Consider the following 22,913-nt stretch of genomic DNA (forward strand, 5'->3'; position numbering starts at 1 on the left):
GTACGCGGCGGCTCCGTCGTGAGGAGTGAGGCTGAGGATCCGGCGCCAACAGCGGAAAAGCTAGGGGGCGTGGCCAGATGTGGTTCCTCCCATCTCAGGGGCGGAGTCCCAGCGGACTCGCTGAGCGGACGCACCGCGGCTCCGCAGCCAATCCGGGAGTGCGGAACAGGTTCAAATAAAGACGGCGGGTGAGCATGGCGAAGCTGATTTGGTCTGTGAAGTGATCGATTTGCTTTCTGTGTGGAAGATGTGGCGGGTGAAAACACTCAGCCTAGGCCTGTCGCCTTCGCCCCAGCCGGTGAGTGGAAGAGCTCTTGCAAGATTAGCACGAGTTGGGGCTACTAGGACAGGACGCTGGTGGTGCCCCGGGGCCTGGCCAGCTGGGCAGAACCTGCGGCTGGGGGCTGGGGAAGGGTGCAGTCTTTTGTTCACTTTGCAGCTGCGGGGGATTGGGATGTGAATCTGGCCTTGCTTTATCACCTTACGGATTTCTTGGGAAATGAGGAAGGGCAGGCTGCTGGAGCTCAGGCTTTCTCACTTTCTCTCTCTTCTCACTTTCTCAGGGAAAGCCAGCGATGAGAACTCCTCTCCGAGAAATTATCCTGCAGCCTGGTGCGCTCACCACCTCAAGAGAAGGACCGCCTATGTGCTCCTCGCTCACCCCATCACTGAGAAAGCTGGGGTTGCAGGTGAGATTCGTCTGGACAGCTTCTCTACTAGGCTGTTTGCCCAGGTTAGAGCTCAGAGGAACAGAAGGCCAGGTTTGGAACATAATTAAGAGTGGTAATGAAGTCTTCTACATCAGTGACATCCATTTACAGCTATTCAGGCCAACAGAGAGCTGCCCTAGGGTGGTTAAAGAAAATCCACTGACAATCAGAACCTCTGTTTAGCTATTAGACTTTTTTTTTTTTTTTTAAATCTCTTCCCCTGGTTGGACCTTTTCCAAACTACTGGGAAATATTTGCACCCTACTAGTGGTCTTCCTCAAATGTGGGCTCATTTTTGAGGAGGTCTATCTACTACAACAGTAAGTCAATATCCATTCACCCCATGAAGTAGTTAAAACTCTCCTGGGATCAATTATACCACTGGAATGCAGGCTGCTTGGCTCACCTTAGTTTAAACTATTTCCTTCTGTAATTTCCCTTACTAAATTCCACTTTTATCTTAGGTTTTGAGAGAAGCAGCCATGTACAAACTGCTTTTCAATTACTTCAAAAACTTGTCAATCTGACTGTCAGTGGGTAATGCTTGTAATACAGCTAGTCAGGAGATCTGAGAATGGCAGTTCAAAGCCAGTCTAGGCTGGAAAGTCCATAAGCTTTTATTTCCAATTAACCACCAAAAACTGAAATTGGAGCTGTAGCTCAAGTGGTAGAGGACAAGTTTTGAGCAAAAAGGCTCAAGGGCAGTGCCCAGACCCTGAATCCAAGCCCTAGGATAGTCACCAAAACAAAATAAAAACCCCAAAAGTTAACTTGTCAATGATGACTTGTCTATGATGTTCCTCAGGACATTTTGTAGAAACTAACTACCTGAGAAAATTGCCTTTCTAAAGAAATTGCTATTCTTTTCTCTTTCTAATAAGAAAGTATGGGGTTTGCTCTGTTTCTAAAAAGCCCATGGGGGCTGGGAATGTGCTTTAGTGGTCAAGTGCTTGCCTAGCATGCATGAAGCCCTGGGTTCAATTCCTCAGCACCACATAAACAGAAAAAGCCAGAAGTGGTGCTGTGGCTCAAGTGGTAGAGCGCGAGCCTCGAGCAAAAAGAAGCTCAGGGACAGTGCCCAGGCCCTGAGTTTAAGCCCCAGAACTGGCAAAAATAAATAAATAAATAAAATAAAATAAATAAATAAATAAAAAGCTCATTGTCAAATTTGATGATCACTTACAATTATTAGTTCTGAAATATGAAGATTCTCTTTTTTGGTTTGTTTTTGTTGCCAGTACTTAGGGCCTGGGCACTGTCCCTGAGCTTTTTTGCTCAAGGCTGGCACTCTGTCATTACTTGCAGCTTTTTGGTTGTAATGGGAGATAAGAGTCTCATGGACTTTCCTGCCAGGATCGGCTTTGAACCTCAATCCTCAGATCTCAGCCTCCTCAGTAGCTAGGAATATATTCATATTTCTTTTTTGACCACTTTTTTTTTTTTTGTATTGGGAATGGAACCTGAGGCCTCCTGCATGTTGGGCAATTGCTTTGACACTAAGCTATATCCCAGCTATATTTCATTAATTTTAGCTATTAATGTCTGTACTATCTCTAGATTTTCACAGCTCTTGAGAATCACTCACATCCTGTGAACCCCTTCCTACTTGTTCCCTTCAAAGTTAGTTGGAGTTAAGAAGAGCAAAATTGGGCTGGGAAGATGGCTCAGTGGTAGAGTGTTTGCCTTGCTTGCATGAGGCCCTGGGTTTGATTCTTCAGCATCACATAAGCAAAAAGAAAAAAGCCGGAAGTGGCGCTGTGGCTCAAGTGGTAGAGTGATAGCCTTGAGCTGAAGAGCTGAGGGACAGTGCCCAGGCCCAGAGTTCAGGCCCCACAACTGACAAAAAAAAAAAAAAAAGAAGAAGAAGAGCAAAATCACACTCAAGAACCCCATGTCTTCCCCTCATGACATGAATAAATCTTCTGAGCTGTTTTTACTGTAGAACTGGTTCACTTAAAAGGATCCAAAATGGCTTCCTAGCTTTTCTTTCCCTACTGTTGGTTCTGTGTAATAAGCAATAATTTTTAATAAAGTTCTCATCCAAGCAGAGCTAGCGAACTTTTTCCTTGTTCTTCCACCCTATTCCTCACTCCTACCCTTGGTACTGGGGCCTCGCCCTGTTGCTTGGCTTTTTGTTCCTCTCTGGCCCTCTACTACCTGAGACCTATCTTCACTTCTAGTCTTTTGCTTGTTAATTGGAGATAATCCGGCAGATTTGTCTGTGTAGGCTGCCTTTGAGTCAAGATCCTTAGATCTCAGCAGTGCCTAGTTTTCTTTCCTGTTTTTAATTTGAGTATCTTGGACCCACAATTGTATGTTGGGAACTGAACTGCTTGTCTTTTTTTTTTGCCAGTCCTGGAGCTTGAACTCAAGGTCTGAGCACTGTCCCTGCACTTCTTTGCTCAAGGCTTGTACTCTACCAGTTGAGCCACAGCACCACTTCTGGCTTTGTGGTACTGAGGGATCGAACCCAGAGATTCATGCATGCTAGGCAAGCACTCTACCACTAAGCCACATTCCCAGCCCATTAACTGCCTGTCTTAATCAACTACTTTTGTCTCCTTTGGCAGGAAGGCAACAACAACTCATCTCCAATGGATTTTATCAATGCCAAGAGAACAAATTTCCCTTCAGAACAGTTCTGTCATCCCTCAAAGACGCTAGAAGTTGGTCAGCATGAATCAGATGAGCAGCCTGTAAAGCCAATGCCTCAAACCAACTCTACTTCCAAAATACCTGAGGAAACAGTAAATCCAGCAGATGTGGTTAAGACCATTGTTCTTACGCCCTCTCCAGTAGGGCAGAAGCAAGACATGATACTTGAGGCCCATTCAGATACCATAGCAGAGACAAACAGCAGCTCTCAAAATGAACTTTTGGAGCTAGGAGACCTGGTGAGTGAGGAGGTGGCACTCTGTATGGAGGAGAGCTTGTTAGACGTTGTTGGGACTATGCCTGAAGAACCTCCATGCCAGGATTCGTCATCCTATCTCCTGGGACATCCAGTGCAATCCTGTTCTGAGCAGCAAATATGCTACTCCAAAGAAAGCCTGAAGGATGAGGGGACTGAGATTGTGACTGAGGACTTAGTGCTTTCTGAAAGTACTACACCTTCCTCCAGGCTAGGGCTTACCCCTTCCGGTGCCTGGGCAGTAGATTTCCCTGTCAATCATGAGGAGCCAGGGGAGGAAATGGTAGAACACGGAGTTACAGAGGAAAGAGAAATAAGCTTTTCTATCCTTCATGAAGAGGTTGGACTGGGAGACCATGCACTAATCCCAGATGTGGAAGATGTTCCATCCTCATGCCTGACACCAAATCTAGTAGAAGTGGAATCCCAGGCAGGTCCAAGTCCAGTGGTAGAAGGTACTGGAAGGCTTCTTGGCTGTGATTCAGAAACTTGGATGTCCCCATTGGCTTGGCTAGAAAAAGGTGTAAATACCTCAGTCATGTTAGAAAATCTCCGCCAAAGCTTGTCTCTTCCCCCTGTGCTTCAGGATGCTGCCATTAGCAATACCCCTCTCTCTACTTGCTCTGTGGGAACCTGGTTTACTCCTCCAGCACCACAGGGAAAGCACATACATGAATGTCACACAGAAGGCACTAAGGGCACCAGTACTTCAGAGACAGGGTGCTTCTTGTGGGGGTAAGTGACTCCTTGTGACTCAGGAGCCTCAATATCTTGGGATCCGTTCCCATCCCTTTGCATCCCCCTCCACTCCCTCCTCCCCTCATGTTTTTCTCTTGTTGCAGTCATTGTCCTCCAGATATGACTACTTTGTCTCGACCTGACTTGGAAAATAACCTACTGAGTTCTCTTGCCCTTCTGGAAATTCTCTCCCGCCAGCTGCAGGCTTGGAAGAGTCACCTGATTGTCTCTCACCCCGAAGCCAGGGACAGTTGCACCCAGACTGATACTAATACCAGTCCTATTAGGGTAAGTAGCTATCTTCCAAGGCTTAGATGACCCCAGCGGCCCCTCTCTCTGATTTATGTTGATAAACTACCAGGGGCAAAGGGGACTCCTTCATTCTTAGAATATTTGTAAAGGCTGAGGGTCTGGAAAAATGTTTAAAAAGTCTTGATATACCCTTGACTCTCTTTTTTTTTGGTCGATTTGGGGCCTCAACTCTGGGCCTGGGCGCTGTCCCTCAGCTCTTCAGCTCAAGGATAGCACTCTACCATTTGAGCCACAGTGCCACTTCTGTCTTTTTCTGCCTATGTGGTGCTGAGAAATCAAACCCAGGGCCTCATGCATGCAAGGCAAGCACTCTACCACTGAGCCACCTTCCCAGCCCCTACCCTTGACTCCTTAAGGGAGTGCAATTATGAAAGTTTTAAAGGAACCGGTCTCTAAGCCTTCATCTTCCAAATGTATTTTGTTTCCTTCATGCCAGTACCAGGGTTTGAAGTTACGGGCCTTGTGCTCTATCAGTTTGCTTTGAGCCACAACACCACTTCTGGGTTTTTCTGTTTATGTAGTACTGAGGAATTAAACCCAGGACTTCATGCATGCTAGGTAAGCACTCTACCACTAAGACTCATTCCTAGCGCACCTCCCACCCAATCCTTTTTTTAAATTTTTCCTTTTGTGTCCATACTGGGATTTGAATTCAGGGTCTTTATATCCAGTTTTGAGTGTGTGTGTGTGTGTGTCTGTGTGTCTGTGTGTGTGCACGTGCGTGTGCTTGCGCTAATAATAGGGCTTGAACTCAGGACCTAGGTACTGTCCCTTTTTTTTCTCTCAAAGCTAGCATGCATGAAGCCTTGGGTTCGATTCCTTAGTACCACATAAATAGAAAAGGCTGGAAGTGGCGCTGTGGCTTGGTTTCAAGTGTTAGTCTTGAGCACAGAGAGTCTGAGGGACAGTACTCAGGCCCTGAGTTCAAGCTCCAGGACTGGCAATAAATAAATAAATAAATACCTAGTTCTCTACCACTTGAGCTACAGGTACTCTTCTGATGTTTTGCTAATTAATTGGAGATAAGAGTTTCATGGGCTTTCCTGTCTGGGCTGGCTTTGAACAGCTGTCCTCCAATCTTGGCCTCCTGAATAGCTAGGATTACAGGCATGAGCCACCATCCAGCTTTTCGCTGAGTAATTGGAGATAAGAGTTTTTCCAATTTGTCTACTAGGCTGGCTCTAAACCGGCATCCTCAGCTCTCAGCTTCCCCATGAGCTACAAATGCCAGGTAAAACGAATGTATTCTTTTTTTTTTTTTTTCCCCAGAGCTGAGGACCAAACTCAGGGCCTTACATTTGCTAGACAAGTACTTTTTCACTGAGGGAAGTCCACAACCCCACAAATGTATACTTTACTAACATTTTTCTTTCCTACTTCTTCATTCTCAATTGCCTTTGTTCACTTTTTTGAAGAACATATTTCCTATCACAAATTTTAAATAGCAATCAAAGGGCAGGTACCTTGCACCTGTAATTCTAGATACTCAAGAGGATGAGATCTGGAGGATTGTGACTCAAAGCAAGCCTGGATAGAAAAGTCTGCAAGACTCCATCTACAAAATAATCAGTAAAAAGCTGAGCTGGAGGTGTGGTTCAAGTGGTAGAGTGCCAGGATTGAGTAAAAAAGCTGAGAGTGAGAGACCCTCAGTTCAATTCTTACTGACAAAACACACACACACACACACACAAAGAAAAAACTAGAAAATATTTGTGCACATTTCGAGAAGGCAAACAACTAATGATTATATAATACATCATTGGCTTTTTTTTTTTTTTGCCAGTACTGGAGCTTGAACTCAGGACCTGGGCATTGTTCCTGAGCTTCTTTTGCTCAGGCTAGCACTCTACTACTTGAGCCCCAGCACCACTTCCAGTCTTTTCTGTTTATGTGGTACTGAGGAATCGAACCCAGGGCTTCATACATGCTAGGCAAGCACTCTACCACTAAACCATATTCCCCTCCCATGAGGAGGCCAGTTTTTTTTTTTTTTGTCGGTCGTGGGGCTTGAACTCTGGGCTTGAGCGCTGTCCTTGCGCTCTTCAGCTCAAGTCTAATACTCTACCACTTGAGCCACAGCGTCGCTTCTGGCTTTTTCTGCATAAGTGGTGCTGATGAATCGAACCCAGGGTCTCATGCATGCAAGGCAAGCGCTCTACCACTGAGCCACCTTCCCAGCCCCAGGAAGCCAGTTTTAAGACCACTGTTCTGGAGGACTGTAACTGAGACAACACAGGATTGAGAAGGAATGGAATGGTATCAGGGGAAAGAATTGAGAGTATCAGCATTGTGGCTGTAGAAATAATAAGTGGTTATTACTAAGAAATGGCCATAGATCTCATTTGGGTTGAAAACACCCTCAAAGTAATGACATTTTCTTTTGCCCAAATCTTGGAAATAATGGGCTCCTCGTTCTTCTAGCTGCTGAGTTTTTCTTGGGTTATTTTGGTATCGTTTCCTCTTGTCCTTGACCTCATTTCCCACTCCTGAATCTGCCTTCTGTCCTTTTCCCCTGAAGCTTGCCAGGTCCTGTTGGAGGCTGCTGAAGCAGAACCAGAGCATGGGAAATGACATCTCCTTCAGCCGTTTCCCTTCACCATGCCTGTCCTTGCCGCTTGGCTACCTCCATCACATTAATCTCATCACCTGCCTGACTGCCCAGCTCTGAGCAATGTGTGTGCCCTGTCCAGGGCGCATGGAATACTCCGTGCCTTTCTGCACGATGCAGTAGATAATGACCAGTGCTTTGCTGGGGGAAGGGAGCTATGAACTCTTAAGATCTGAGGATGGGGTAACCATCACCTTCAGTCAACACTGTCACAGCCTAGTGACTCAGCATTGCCATTTCAGAGAGACAGTGGCTGTCTTTCAACAGTAATGACTCCTGCTTTTCTCTTATTTAAAAAAACAAAAATTTGTTTTGCCAATACATGCTTGATAATTAGGAACTATACCATTTAAGCCATGGTTCCAGTCTTTTTTCTTTTTTCATTGATTATTTTTGAGGTAGGGTTTTGCTTTATGCCTTGGCCAGCCTAGGCTGTAATCCTCCTACTTGAGTTTCTCATTTCACTGGGGAAAACAGGTGTATACCACTCTACTTAGCTATTGGTTAAGATAGAGTCTCTCAACCTTTTTGTCTGGGCTGGCTTTGAACCCTGATTCCCCTATTTATGACTCCCAAGTAGCTTTTTTGATTTTTGAAACAGAGTTTCGACATGTAACCCAGGCTCGCCTCCTCCTGGTGATCATCCTGTATTAGCCATCCTTCCAAGTGGTGGGATTATAGGCATATGGCACCAAGCCTGTCTTCATACTAAGACTTTTTTTGTTTTTTTTAAATAAACATGGAATGCTTCATGAATTTACACATCCTTGCACAGGGGCCAGGCTGATCCATACTAAAATTTTTATCTGCTCTTAGATAATTGACAATTTATGAAAACAGAAATTATTGTTAAGGGGCTAGGAAGATGGCTCAGTGGTAGAGCACTTGCCTTGCATGCATGAGGCCCTGGGTTCGATTCCTCAGCACCATATAAGTAAAATGAAAAAAGCCGGAAGTGGTGTTGTGGCTCAAGTGGTAGAGCACTAGCCTTAAGCTGAAGAGCTGAGGGACAGCGTGCAGGCCCAGAGTTCAGGCCCCACGACCAGACCCCCCCCCAAAAAAAAAAAAAAAAAAAAAAAGAAATTATTGTTAAATATTAAGGAAGGTAAGAGCCAGGTGCTGGTGGTTCATGCATGTAATCCTAGCTACTTAGGAGGCTGAGATCTGAGGACTATTGTTCAAAGCCAGCCTGGGCAAGAAAGGCTGTGAGACTCTTAGACTCTTATCTCCAATAAAAACTGGAAGTGGAGCTGTGGCTCAAAGTGGTAGTTTTGACCACAAAAGCTCAGGCAGGCTGCGAAGGTGGCTCAGTGATAGAGTGCTTACCTCTCATGCACGAGGCCCTCGATTCAATTCCTTAGCACCACATAAGCAGAAAAAGTCAGAAGTGGAGCTGTGGCTCAAGTGGTAGAGCACTAGCCTTGAGCTAAAGAGCTGAGGGACAGCGCCCAGGCCCAGAGTTCAGGTCCCACATCTGACAAAAACAAAACAAAACCTCTCAGGCAGTGCCCAGGTCCCCTTAGTTCAAGCCCCATGGCCAACAACAACAACAAACCCAGAAAACAAACAATTTAGGAAGGTTAATATTAGGGTAGGAGTATGGGAGTGTAGCTCAATGCTTGCCTAACAAGGATGATATCTTGTTTTTGTTTTTGTTTTTTGTTTTTGGTGTAGGTCATGGGGTTTAAACTCATGGCCTAGATGCTGTCCCTGAGCTTTTTCACTCAAGGCCAGCACTCTACCACTTGAGCTACAGTTCCACTTCCAGCTTTTTTTGGTGGTTAATTAGAGATAGGAGGCTCATGGACTTTCCTGCTCAGTCTGGATTTGAACCACAATCCTCAGATCTCAGGCTTCTGAGTAGCTAGGATTACAGGCATGAACCATTGGTGCCTGGCTAGGCCCAGTGTTTGATCACCAGTAGAACACACACACACACACACACACACACACACACACACACACACACAACCATTGGTGCTTGGCTAGGTCCAGTGTTTGATCACCAGCACAACACACACACACACACACAATATATATGCACACTACCCTGGAGGTGGAGATCCAGAGGATCTTGATTCAAAATCAGACTACGTAAAAAGTTATTGAGACCATATAGCAACAATAAGCCAGGCAGGCCAGGCATCAGCTTTTCTTTCTGGCTTGGTGTCATCTAGTTTGGAGCTTTGCTCTTCTGATAGGAAGGGTTTCTATAATACCCTGCAGGGACAGAGAATGAGGGACTGCTGGTATATGTTGTCTACCTGAAAGAAGCAACTCCTATTTCCTTGGCTAGGTAACTAAGACTCCTAAACATCTTCAGGAGAGCCAAGAGATAAGATGGGTCCTGCAGGAGGCCAGAAACATCATGGTAAGTATTGTTTGACCTTATACTACCATAGGAAGCACCTGTAAAAATAAAAAATGGAGAATCCTAGCTGAGTACCAGTGGCTCACACCTGGGATCCTAGCTGCTCAGTAGGCTAAGATCTGAGGATCACAGTTTGAAGCCAGCCTGGACAGAAAAGTGTGTGAGACTCAACCTCCAATTACAGTCAAATGCCAGAAGTAGAGCTGTGGCTCAAGGGGTAGAGCACAATCCTTGAGCAAAGAAATTCAGAGTCAATAGATAGGACAAACCCCAGTAACCAGCACCAACAAGAAAGAAAGAGAGAGAGGGAGAGAGAGAGAGACAGAGAGAGAAAGAGAGACAGACAGAGAGAATGAACGAACCTTAGGTGATTAGTACATGATAATACTCTGCCATAGTGAGTATTACCATTTACTGCCATGGTAGAGGGAGGTAAGTGAACCTGTATGAATAACTTCTTTTCCTTATTAGGAAACCCATTAGCGTTGGTAAGCTTTCCTCTCCAGTGCCCTTGCTTCCTGCTTTGAGGCATTTGATCTAGCCTAGTCATCTTGTCCTCCACAGCAATCGTGGGTGCTAGCCTCCAAAGAGCTGATATCCTTGCTTCACCTGTCCCTGTTGCATGACAAAGAAGACAGAATGACTGTGAATCAGGAGGTAAGCAGTGTACAGGTGAAGGTGGAAGCAAGCCTCTGCTGAAGCAGGAAGCCAAGAAAAGAAACCAGACATGGTAACTGATTCTTTTTACCTTATAGTCTCAACGTGCAGAAACCCTGGTCTCTTGTTGCTTTGATATGTTGAAGAAATTGAGGGCAAAGTTCCAAAGCCTCAGAACGGAAAGAGAGGAGGCAAAGAATGGAGAGGAAAGAGCCCTCAAAGGAAAAGATGCGGTAAGGTGCCAGGTGTTTGTTCTGATGATGTGGGAGGTTTCCGCTTCAAAGTTCCTATAGGAGCTGGGTGCCGGTGGCTCACACCTGTAATCCTAGCTGTTCAGGAGGCTGAGATCTGAGGATCGTAGTTCAAAGCCAGCCTGGGCAGGAAAGTCCTTGAGACTCTTATCTCCAATAAACCACTAGAAAACCAGAAGTGGTGCTGTGGCTTAAGTGGTAGAGCGCTCACCTTGAGCTGAAGAGGGCAGGGACAGTGCCCAAGGCCAGAGTTCAAGCCCCACGACTGACCAAAAAAAAACCAAAAAACAAAGTTCCTATAGGAGTGCACTTGAGACATAGATGGATAGCGTGGGAATGAAGAAGTAAAGTACTGGGAGTCAAGTTTGTGTTGTAATCTCAACTACTCAGGAAGATCAGGAGTTCAAAATTTCTATGCTAGGCACTGGTGGCTCATACCTGTAATCATAGCTACTCAGGAAGCTGAGATCTGATTGTTTTGGTTCAAAGCCATCCAAGCAGGAAAGTCCATGAGACTTATTAATTAACCACCAAAAATCTGTAAGTGGAGCTGTGGTTCAACTGGTACAGTGCTAGCCTTGAGCAAAAAAGCTCAGGGACAGTGCACAGGCCCTGAGTTCAAGTCCCAGGACCTGCATGCACAAGAAAAAAAAAAAATCTCACTGTGTACTGGTGCCTCATATCTTAATTCTAGCTATTCAGGAGGCAGGTCTGATGATCAAGGTGCTAAGCCAGCTGAAAAGTCTATGACCCTTTTCTCCAGTTGGCCATCAAAAAAGTGGGCTGTGGCTCAAGTGATAGAGCATCAGACTCAATTGAAAATGCCAAGCAAGATAATAAGGTTCTGAGTTCAAACCCCAGTACTACCTATAAAGCAAAAATGAATTTTAAAAGTTTAAAATCTGCTCAGGAAAAGATAGCAAGACCTTATCTTATGTATTTCTTTTTTCTTGGTGGTGCTAGGTTTGAACTTGGGCCCCCAAATTTGCTAGACAAGTGCTCTGCCACTTGAGCTACACGCCCAGCCAAAAAGACCTTGTCTGAAAAAATAAAAAGGGCTCGAGACATAACCTAAGTAGTAAGATACAAGTTTAGTATGTGCAAAGGCCCTGGGTTCCCTCTCTAGAACCACAATAACAACAGCAAAAACAAAACAAAACAAAATAGACAGCCCCCCAAGCTATTCAAGTTTTGGGTGATTATGTTGGATGATTATGATGGTGCACCATTTCTTCCATTACTCATAATGTCCTTGCAACCTCTTCTCTAAACAGGCAGAGGCAATACTGGAGGCTTTCTGTGCACATGCCAGCCAGCGCATCAGCCAGCTGCAACAGGATTTGACATCCATGCAAGAATTCAGAACCCTTCTCCAGGAGGCCCAAACCCAACTGGTAATTCAGAGCCCTTCTACAAGAGGCCCAGACCCAACTGGTCCATGCAGACACACTGGGAAGATGGTCACAGATTTCCACTTAGCTGCCACCTTCCTTTGTAGGTAGGGCTTCATACAGAGCAAGAGGAGTTGGCTCAGCAGATGGTGAGTCTGACTACTACCTTGCAACAGGACTGGACATCCATGCAACTGGATGTGAGTATTTGGGGTCATCATTACTGCTTCCTTACTCTCCGCCAGCCCTGTTAGGAGCCTTGCCCCAAGTGTACTCTGCTGACCTCCTTATTTCCCCCGGTAGTATGTGACATGGACAGCTTTGCTCAGTCGGTCTCGACAACTTACAGAGAAGGTGGTAGCCAAGAGCCAAAAAGCCCTGCAGGAACGTGATACTGCAATTGAGGAAAAGCAGCAGGTAGAGATCAAGAGTGGGACTGCTTAGGCTTCGTTTCTTCCTTTGGCAGAAGCCTTTCTACTGTGTGATACTGTTATTCTCGGTCTTGTCTTCTTTCCACCCTGGGTTTGGATACCAGCCAGTTCCCTTGGCTCCCGACATGGCTTGAATCCAGTTGTTTCCTTTATTCTTCAGCACTAGCTTAACTTCAGCAATTTTTCTTCTGGTTTATTTTTCCTGAGGATCAGCTTTTTTTTCTGCCTTGTGGCTGCCCAGGAATAAGGTAGTTTGCTCTCTTGTCCAGAAAAAGAAGTTGCACTATGTCTTGGAATTCTTGACTAAGGAGGAACTATAGAAAGAAAACTGTTTTCTTCCTAGATTTCCAGGGAGCTGGAACAAGTCTCTATCCATTTAGAGGAATGTAAAGGCCAATTAGAACAACTGAAGTTGGAGAACAGTCGCCTAGCAACAGGTGTGTGTTTGTGAGTGTACAAGTATGCAAGTAGTTGAACCTACTAAGACTTGCAGTGTTAGTAGAACTGGAAAGTGCTCTAGAGCATTTGCAACAGAATTATGCCGGGGAGCGGGGGAGTGGGGGCGGGGGGGGGGTGCTTCTGATCTAGTGATTTCATGGTGTATGTAACAAGGATACTGTTGATCTAGATTTTCAGGCACAGCTGCAGATTCTAGCCAGCACAGACAGCCAGCTAAAAGAGCTACAGAGTCAGTATGCCCATTGTGCCCAGGACCTAACCATGAAGGATGAGTTGCTGTACCAACTTACCCAGAGCAATGAGGAACAGGCTGCTCAGTGAGTCCCTGTCAAGTTATTTTATTTTATTTTATTTATTTATTTTTTGTCGGTTATGAGGGCTGAACTCTGGGCCTGGGTGCTGTCCCTCAGCTCTTCAGCTCAAGACTAGCGCTCTACCACTTGAGCCACAGTACCACTTCTGGCTTTTTCTGCTTATGTGGTGCTGAGGAATTGAACCCAGGGCCTCATGCATGCAAGGCAAGCGCTCTACCACTGAGCCACCTTCCCAACCCCCCTGTTAAGTTATTGTGGCAGTAGGCACCCAGTGTGTGGGATCAGATGGGATCTAATTTAATTAAGGTCTCTGGCAGATGGCAAAAGGAGGAGATGGCACTAAAGCAAATAAAGGCAGAACTGCAGCAACAGAAGGCTGTGTTGGCCAAGGAAGTGCAGGATTTGAAGGAGACCCTAGAGGTAAGGAATTGGACTTAGGGAGTAGGTGGTATGGAGGTGCAGTTTGAGACTGGACTAGAAAAAACCTCTGGTCCTCAGAGTTCTAAACTTCTCTACTTGGACTCATTTTTTTCCCCTTCCTCTCTTGTGTTTTTTCTTTTTTATCCCGTCTTGGCAGTTTGCAGACCAAGAGAGTCAAGTTGCTCACCTAGAGTTGGGCCAGGTGGAATATCAGTTGAGAACTACACTGGAAGTGCTCCGGGAACGCAGCCTGCAATGTGAGAACCTCAAGGACACTGTAGATAACCTAAAGTAAGATTTCTGCCTGTCTGTGCTTCCCCACAGGTGCTTCTCCCCAAGAACAAGTCTAGAAACCAGAGTCTCCAAGAGGACTGTGTTAAGGCTCTTCCCCCTCTACCCCCTTTTCTTGGTGCCACAACTGGGGCTTGAACTCAGAGCCTTGTGTTCTCACTTGGCTTTTTCACTCTAGGCTAGCACCTGACCACACCTCCATTTCTGGTTTCTTGCTGATTAATTGGAGCTAAGAATCTTTCAGCTTTGTCTGCTCATGCTGGCTTTGAACCTTGATCCTCATATCTTGTCCTCCTGAGTAGCTAGGATTGCAGGCAGTGAACTACTGGCTCCCAGTTTTGTTTTTCTCGTTGACTGGGGAATTTGGTAGAGGTGTTCAGAAAAGGTAACCTCCTCTGCCTGATTTCTTGTTTCAGGGCTGACCTGACTAGAATCAAAGCAGAGAAACAGGAACAAGCTCTGGAGACAGCACACCAGTTTTCCCAAAGGCTAGGGCTGCTGACTGATCAACTACAGAATCTGACCATCTTCCTTCAGACAAAATTAAAAGAGAAGGTAGGATCCTGGAGAAGATAAGAAGGATTCCTTTTCTTCTCTTCCCATTGTATCTTTATTATGTAGTGTCTTCCCAAAACCATATTCTTTCTTTTTTGATGGTTATGGGCTTGGGTGCTGTCCCTGAGTTCCTTTTGCTCAAAGCTAGTGCTCTACTGCTTTGAGCCATAGTGCTACTTCTAGTGTTCTGGTGGTTAATTAGATCAGGATAATTAGACTGGCTTTGAACTGTGATTCTTAGATCTCAGCCTCCTGAGTAGCCAGGATTACAGGCATAAGCCACCAGTGTCCAGCCTAAAACCATATACTTTTTTTTTTTTGGGTCCGGTCGTGGGGCCTGAACTCTGGGCCTGGGCGCTGTCCCTCAGCTCTTCAGCTCAAGGCTAGCGCTCTACCACTTGAGCTACAGCGCCACTTCCGGCTTTTTTCTTTTTGCTTATGTGGTGCTGCGAATCGAACCCAGGGCCTCAGGCATGCGAGGCAAGCACTTTTTCAGCCACCTTTTCAGCCCCTAAAACCATATTCTTGTTTCATCTCATTGAATTTACTTCTCTACAGGACCTCTTCAGCCTGTCACTCAACAATTCATCCTGCCTTCATTTTACTCCCCCTAATTGGACTGCACCCCATATATACCATCCCCATTCATACCTGGCTCCAGGGGGCTGTTCTCTTTTATTTTCAAACTACTTTCAAAATTCCATTCCTTTTCTATTAAAATCCTGCCCTTGAAATATTCCCAAGTCAAATGGATCTAATGACCTCTTTGTATTTGTATCCAGAGATCCCAATATTTTTATTTATCCTTTATTTTATTATTATTATTTTTTTTTTGGTGGTGGTGGGGCTTCAACTCTGGGACTGGGTGCTGTCCCTGAGCTCTTCAGCTCAACTCGAGCACTCTACCACTTTGAGTTACAGCTCCACTTCCGGGGCTGGGAAGGTGGCTCAGTAGTAGAGCGCTTTCCTTGCATGCATGAGGCCCTGGGTTCGATTCCCCAGCACCACATAAGCAAAAAGAAAAAAGCCGGAAGTGACGCTGTGGCTCAAGTGGTAGAACACTAGCCTTGAGCTGAAGAGCTGAGGGACAGCACCCAGGCCCAGAGTTCAGGCCCCATGACCAGACCCAAAAATAAATAAATAAATATACAGCTCCACTTCTGGTTTTCTGGTGGTTAACTGGAGATAAGAGTCTCATGGACTTTACTGCCCAGGCTGGTTTTGAACTGGGATCCTCAAATCTGAGACTTGAAAAGCTGGGATGATAGGCATGAGCCATCAGCACCCGGCCACACTTATTCTTCTTTTCCACTTGTATTAATTTTCCCTGGAGAGCTGATCTTTTCAACTAGACAATGTTTAAAAGAAAGCATAAATTTAGCCTTGCTTCTTTTGCTTCCCTAGAGTATATTCTGAACAATAAATGGTTGCTCTCTTTCAGTAGATAGAGTTAATTAGCTTATTCCACAGTGAAAGGTACAACCCAGATCTTGACCCTTGTTCTTAATTGAATGCCAAGCACAGAAAATTCCAGTGTACAGGCTAGTAGCTAGTAAGGAATACAGGCAGATATGAAGCTACCTTGACTTTTTTTTGGCTGGTCATGGGGCTTCAACTCAGGGTCTGGGCTCTGTCCCTGAGCCCTGAGTCTTGGTGCTTAAAGCTAATGCTCTACCACTTGAGCCACAGCGCCACTTTGGGCTTTTTCTAAGTAGTTTATTGGAGATAAGAGTCTCACGAACATTTTTGCCTGGTCTGGTTTCAAACTGCAATCCTTAGCTCTTAGCCTCCGACATTGCTAGGATGACAGGTATGAACCACCAGCATTCATCTTATCTTGACATATGATCATAGTGGAGGTCATGGACTACTATGGGAATTCAGAGAAAGGAGGATCAGTTCTACCATAGAGAGTTCAGTATATCCTCTCAAAGCAGGTGACCTTGGACAGTCTTACAAGTTAGAAGTTTATAGGTTAAGGTAGGTATATAGGTAGATCCACCAAGGGAAGAAGCGAATCCTAGCTACTTGAGAGGCTGAGATCTGGAGGATCTCAATTGAACACCAGCCTAGACAATAAGTTCCAGAGACCACATTTTAATCAATGACTGGGCATGGTGGCATGTGCCTGTCATCCCATCTACAGAAGAACATTAGCTAGGCATGGTAGTACTAGACTATATAATTCCAGCCGGGCGCCAGTGGCTCACGCATGTCATCCTAGCTACTCAGGAGGCTGAGATCTGAGGATTGGGGTTCAAAACCAGCCTGGGCTGGAAAGTCTGTGAGACTTATCTCCAATAAACCACTAAAAAACTGGAATGGTGCTGTGGCTCAAGCGGTAGAGTACTTGCCTTGAGCTGAAGAGCGCAAGGACAGTGCCCTAGGCCAGAGTTCAAGCCCCACGATCAAAATAAATAAATAAACTGTAATTCCAGCTATGCAGGAAAGTACAAATAGGAGGATTGAGGTCCAGGCCAATCTGGGCATAAAGTGATGCTGGAAATGTGGCTTAGTGGTAGAGTGCTTGCCTAGAGTGCATGAAGCCCTAGGTTTAATTCCTCAGTACCATATACACAGAAAAAGCCAGAAGTGGTGCCGTGGCTCAAGTGGTAGAGTGCTAGCGTTGAGCAAAAGAAGCTCAGGGACAGTGTCCAGGCCCTGAGTTCAAGCCCCAGGACTGGCAAATAAACAAAAAAAACCAATGTAAGCCGGGTGCTTACACCTATAATTTCTAGCCACTTGAGAGGCTGAGATCAGAAAGATTATAATTTGAGGCCAACCCCAGGCCTTCTCAATACATAGTTGGGTATGGTGGCATGTACCTATCGTTCTAAGATAGTTAGGAGGTTTAATTTAAAAGGATTACTGTTCCAGGCTAGTCTGGGGAGAAAAGTCCAAGAAATTACATCTCTGTGGAGGGAAGTTGCACATGGTGGCAAGCATCTAAAGTAGGCGGGTCATAGCTTAAGATGTGAGCTTGGATAGAAAACAAAACCCTATCTCAAAAATAACCAGTAAGATATTGGAAATGAACTTTACAACTTCATGGGGAGGGGTAAGGGTGGGGAGAGAGCAAGGTAGGGGAGGGAATGGATAGTGGGAGAACAACAAAGGAGGAGGTAACAATGCTTGACAAGAAATGTACTCATTACTCATGTAACTATATCCTCTCTGTACAGCATCTTTACAATAAAATTAAAAATAAATAACCAAGCCAGGCACTGGTGGCTCACGCCTGTAATCCTAGATACTCAGGAGGCTGAGATCTGAGGATCAAGGTTCAAAGCCAGCCTGGGCAGGAAAGACAGTGAGATTCCTATCTCCAATAAACCACCAGAAAACCAGAAGTGGCGCTATGGCTCAAGTGGTAGAGCGCTCACCTTGAGCTGAAGGACAGCAACCAGGCCCAGAGTTCAAGCCCCATGACCGACCAAAAAATAAAATAAAATAAAAATAAAACCAGTGAAGAGCTGGGCACTGGTGGCTCATACCTAACTAATCAGGAGGTTGAGATCTGAGGATTGTGGTTTAAAACCAGCCTGGGCAGGAAAGTCTATGAGACTCTTACTACTAATAAACTACTAAAAAATCAGAAGAGTGTGGCTCAGTGGCTCAAGTGATAGAGTGCTACCTTTGAGCAAAAGAAACTCAGGGACAGCTACCAGGCCCTGAGTTCAAGCCCTAGGACCAACACCAAAATAGTGAAGAATAGGGCTGGAGGCATGGCTCAAGTGGTAGAGTACCAGCCTACCAAATCCCAGTGCCACCTAAAAAATAAAAATTAACCAATGCAAAAAGGACTTCCAGGGTAGAATATCTACCTAGCAAGCATGAGGCCCTGAATTCAAATTCCAGAATTAAAAAAACAAAAAATAGAAAACAGCCATTCAAAGTATGTAAATGAGCGAGTATGGCTATTTTCCAAATAACACATTTGCAAAAACAGTTGGCAGGCCAGACTTGACCCAGAGGCCATAATTTGCTGACTGTTCTGCTCTAGAACAGTAAATACAGGAGTAGAGACATAATATTTGATAGAGTGGGGCAGAGAAAATAGTGAACTCAGTATTATACATTCTAAGTTTCCTGTGAACTGTAGAACATTCTGGGGTATTTTTTTTTCCCCCACAGGCAGTTAGTCTTTGGGCCTGGAGCCTGGGAAAAAGTCCAGTTTAGAGGCTGATTGAAGAGTCATTCATGTGGAAGTTTGCAGTGGATGCTTTTGTGGAGCTCTGGAGGCAGAGCCATCCGGGAAATGGATAAATGGATTAGAGTGAAGAGGGCCAAATACTGAACTCATGGGTACCAAGGATTAAAGAAGGAGCTGAAGGCTGAGAGAAGAAATAACCAGAAACGTATAAGGCCTATCCATAAAGGATGGCCATGACCTGAAAGAAAAAATAAGTTTCTAAAAGTACAACATGGTCCTTAGTATAAAGTAGGCCAGGTTAACAAGAGCTAGAAAGTATCCATTGCCAATAAAAGTAAGGATGCCACTGGTGACCAAATTATAAGAATTTTGGTAGAATGGCACCCTGGCTATTACTTATTTTTATTTTTTAATATAATTTTATTGTTGTTTTGATTAAGGTGTTTTACAGAGGATTACGATTTCATAAATCAGGTAATGAGTACATTTGTATTTTTGGACAATGTCACCACTAATTTCGCCTTCCCCCAGCCGGCTGTTTATTTTTAAGTTATTACCATGTTAGTGGGAGAGACATAGTTTACAACGTTGTTCTGGGAAAGGTATTGATGGAGTTGAAGAGAACTATCAAAAGCTAGATGCTAATTCTTGTAATCCTAGCTACTCAGGAGGCTGAGATCTGAGAATCATGGTTCAAAGCCAGCCTGGGCAGAAAAGTGGTTCAAGTGATAGAGCATTGGTCTTGAGTGAAAAGTTAAGGGAGCATACCCAGGCCCTGAGTTCAAGTCCTAGTACAGGCACAAAAAGGAAAAGGAAGAAAGGAAGGGAGAGAGAGAGAGAGAGAGAGAGAAAGAGAGCGCGAATGAGCGAGCGAGCAAGTGTACATGCTGGCATGCATGGGTGAAGTAGAAGGTAGAAAAGGGCTTTGGAAGAAATGACTGGGAGTGCCTGGGCACTCAAGAAATCACTCTGAAGCGCAGCTAATTTATTTATTTAATTTTCTCTCCTTTGTCTTTAGACTAAACTGGAGACCCTTCTGCTGAGCACAGACTGTGTTCTCAAACAAGAACACCCACTGCCTAATGAGAGTGCCTTGATGGGAGACACATTGACAGCAGTGGCAGATGAAGGTTTAAGATGCTGGGATTTGGGGGTGGGAAGGCTGTGAACCCTGCTCCTGATATCATCAGCTGGTGAAGGTGTCCACCATTAGAATCCTCTGTCTCCTCCAGTTTTGATTTTGGTTCTGACTGGGTCACTGGCAGGGTCCCTCACTCATAGAGCTTGTTTTTTGTTTGTTTGTTTTATTTTAGAGCCAGAATCAGCTCCTGTACCTCTGGTTGGAAGTGACACAAGTGCTTTCACCCGAGTAGCATCTATGGTTTCCCTTCAGCCTACAGGTTAGGATGGGCTCCAGGGACCCTGCCCCATTTCTAGAAAATGTGGTAATGATAAGAAAAGATAAAAGCAGTGAGAAGTGCTTTGCTCTAAAAACCTCAATTCTACTTGGGCTCATTTTATTTCTGCCTTTTGGGATCTGTAATGTTCTGGATATTCAAATGCTACGGGTGGGGAACACAAGAGTTATGGAAATGATGGTTATACACTCCTTCCTTCCTTCCAGGTTGAAGGTCTGTACCTCTATCTAGAACTTTCTCTTTCAGAGACACCTGACCTAGAGAGTAGCCTAGAAAAAATGAGCACTACCCTTCTTGAACTTGAGAGCCTATGTTCACTGCTGCAAGAATCCAAAGAAGAAGCCATTGGATTTCTGCAGCAAAAAATGTGAGTAAGGTAGAGTTTTAATGTTCAGGGTTGAGTAAGAGAGTCCTTTATTCAAAAGGCTTGACTGGTCTCTGAAGACAAGACAGATACAGAATTCTTCCTTCTTCTAGTTATCATCTGCAGGATAGGCTTCAGGACCAGGAAGAACAGCATCAGGAAGTCCAGAAGGCCAAGGAAGCAGACATAGAGAAGCTGAACCAGGCCTTGTGCTTGCGCTACAAGGTAGAGGAGGGGCCTAGAAGTGGGGCGATGAAGAACTGGGGCAGCTCTATTGGTCCACTGGGAGCCATTGTCTCTCTGGGAATCTGGGTGGTAGGGATTTTCCAACCACTGCCCTAGTTTTGCCCTTCCTGGGGTCAGATATTTCACATATTGGGAATCAGTTCTGGGCTGGCCTGTGTTCCCAGGCAGAACTAGGAGAGAAGTTAGGAACGGTCTCAACATTGAGATGTACCTTGTTTGACTTGGCCCTGAGGAAGAATTGGAATGATAACAAGTGGTCCTACCAGGGCTAAGCATGAGTGGGGGAGTTCTCTTCTACTTCTGGTAAGAGCTACAAAGAAACCAGCTCTCCCTCAATGTTTTCTTCCATCCCTTTCTCTCACAGAATGAAAAGGAGCTCCAGGAAGTGATACAGAAGCAGAATGAGAAGATCCTAGAACAGATAGACAAGAGTGGCGAGCTCATAGTATGTTCCCATGATGCCCATCCTTTTTCCTTCTGTGCCTTTCATAGCCAGCTCTCAAACATGAGGACTGGATACCCTACTCTTCCTTTATTTACCACAGGTGGTAAGAAGGCTATTGGATATCTCTGTTCTTATCCTCAGAGCCTCAGAGAGGAGGTGACCCAGCTTACCCGCTTACTTCGACATGCAGAGACAGAGGCTAAAGTGCTGCAGGAGACCCTGGCAGGCCAGCTGGACCCTACCTGTCAGTCCATGGTCACTAACTGGATCCAAGAGAAAGTTTGTCTCTCACAGGAGGTGACTCAAAGTTAACAGAGGAGCTGGGCAACTGGTGTGTAGGGGGGAACCCAACTGTGCCTCTATTAATATGAACATATCTATAGGTAGACAAGCTGAGGCTGATGTTCCTGGAGATGAAAAACGAGAAAGCAAACCTTGTGGTCAAGTACCAGAGCCATGTAAGGATTTCCATGCTCTGTTGGGCCATTTCCTACTACCATAAGCAAGCCTCTGTCCTACCAAACTGTGCTGACCTTTTAAGAATGGAATTTATGAGGGCTGGGAAGGTGGCTCAGTGGTTGTCTCGTATGCATGAGACTCTGGGTTCGATTCCTCAGCACCACATAAGCAGAAAAAGCCTGAAGTGGTGCTGTGGCTCAAGTAGTAGAGTGTTAGCCTTGAGCTGAAGAACTAAGGGACAGTACCCAGGCCCAGAGTTCAAGCCCCAAGACCAGCAAAAAAAAAAAAGGGAATGGGACTTATGAAACTTATGTGTTTTCTAGCGGAATATCCTAGAGGAGAACCTTCGACGCTCTGACACAGAGTTAAAGAAACTAGATGACATTGTCCAGCATATTTATGAGGTAAAGGATAGCGGGGAGGTGACCGAAGGAAGGCACCTTGCCCTAGATGTCCCTACCTGTGCTGAGAAGTGGGCCTGACTCCCAACTGCAGGCTTCTCTGTGGCTTCCATTTTTACCCCTCTTAGTGTGTGTCCCTGGGGCTGGGAGCTTTGTGTGCTTTATTTAGGCTTGCTTTTTCTTCCCTTCACAGACTTTACTGTCCATCCCAGAGGTGGTGAGGAGTTGCAAGGAGCTACAAGGGCTGCTAGAGTTTCTAAGCTAAGAAACTGAAAATAGCTGGCCATGGTAGTGGACATCTATAGTTTCAGCTACTCCAGAGGCTGAGGCAGGAGTATTGCTTGAGTCCAGGAGTTCAAGACCAGCATGGACATCATAACAAAGAGACTGCAAGTTGGGTTTTGCTTAGTTCTTATTTACCTACAGTACCTGCTTACCTCAACATTAGGATTGTTGGCATAAAGTCAACTGTGTGTAATGTTATTTAAATAAAGTATATTTAATGCATTTCTTCAAGCTCACTGAATCTTTTATCCCCCTACTAGAGGTGAGGAGTGGGAAAAGGTAGGTGAGGTCAGAAGAGTCAACTTGGCCTCCTTGGCCTGGGAACCCTTCTTTTTGTATTTTTTATTTTTTCTGTCGGTCATGGGGCTTGAACTCTGGGGCTGGGGGTTGTCCCTGAGCTCTTCAGCTCAAGGCTAGCACTCTACCACTTGAGCCGCAGCACTACTTCCGGTTTTCTAGTGATTTATTTGAGGTAAGAGTCTCACGGACTTTTCTGCCTGGGCTGGCTTTGAACCGTGATCCTCAGATCTCAGCCTCCTGAGTAGCTAGGATTACAGGTGTGAGCCACCAGCGCCCAGCAAGGTCACCCTTCATATATCCCTCTCTACTTCCTGCTACATCCTGAACCAGAGCTGTCTGCCCTTCCTCCCTTTACTTGTTTCCCCAAATATTCCGGGCACTGGACTGCCTGTTCCCTGGCTGGTGGCCTGGGGCAGGGGACGA

The 22,913-nt window shown here is 45.3% G+C and overlaps 1 protein-coding gene across 1 annotated transcript; it reads left to right on the forward strand.

The window, feature by feature from the left end:
* Positions 1–172: 172 nt before the first annotated feature.
* Spag5 (sperm associated antigen 5) lies at positions 173–22,393 on the forward strand. Its single transcript, XM_042692083.1, has 24 exons — positions 173–298; positions 564–689; positions 3,281–4,356; positions 4,464–4,647; positions 9,576–9,650; positions 10,215–10,307; positions 10,406–10,540; positions 11,833–11,952; positions 12,057–12,149; positions 12,253–12,366; positions 12,724–12,817; positions 13,009–13,156; positions 13,471–13,573; positions 13,731–13,864; positions 14,281–14,419; positions 19,591–19,702; positions 19,886–19,972; positions 20,237–20,357; positions 20,468–20,579; positions 20,965–21,045; positions 21,187–21,342; positions 21,429–21,503; positions 21,828–21,908; positions 22,099–22,393. Exons 1-24 carry the CDS (start codon positions 248–250, stop codon positions 22,168–22,170), a joined length of 3,582 nt encoding a protein of 1,193 aa, XP_042548017.1. The 5' UTR covers positions 173–247; the 3' UTR covers positions 22,171–22,393.
* The last annotated feature ends 520 nt before the right edge of the window (positions 22,394–22,913 follow it).

Source organism: Dipodomys spectabilis, unplaced genomic scaffold (genome assembly GCF_019054845.1).
Source record: "Dipodomys spectabilis isolate Male_0828 unplaced genomic scaffold, ASM1905484v1 ptg000004l, whole genome shotgun sequence".
Taxonomy (NCBI): domain Eukaryota; kingdom Metazoa; phylum Chordata; class Mammalia; order Rodentia; family Heteromyidae; genus Dipodomys; species Dipodomys spectabilis.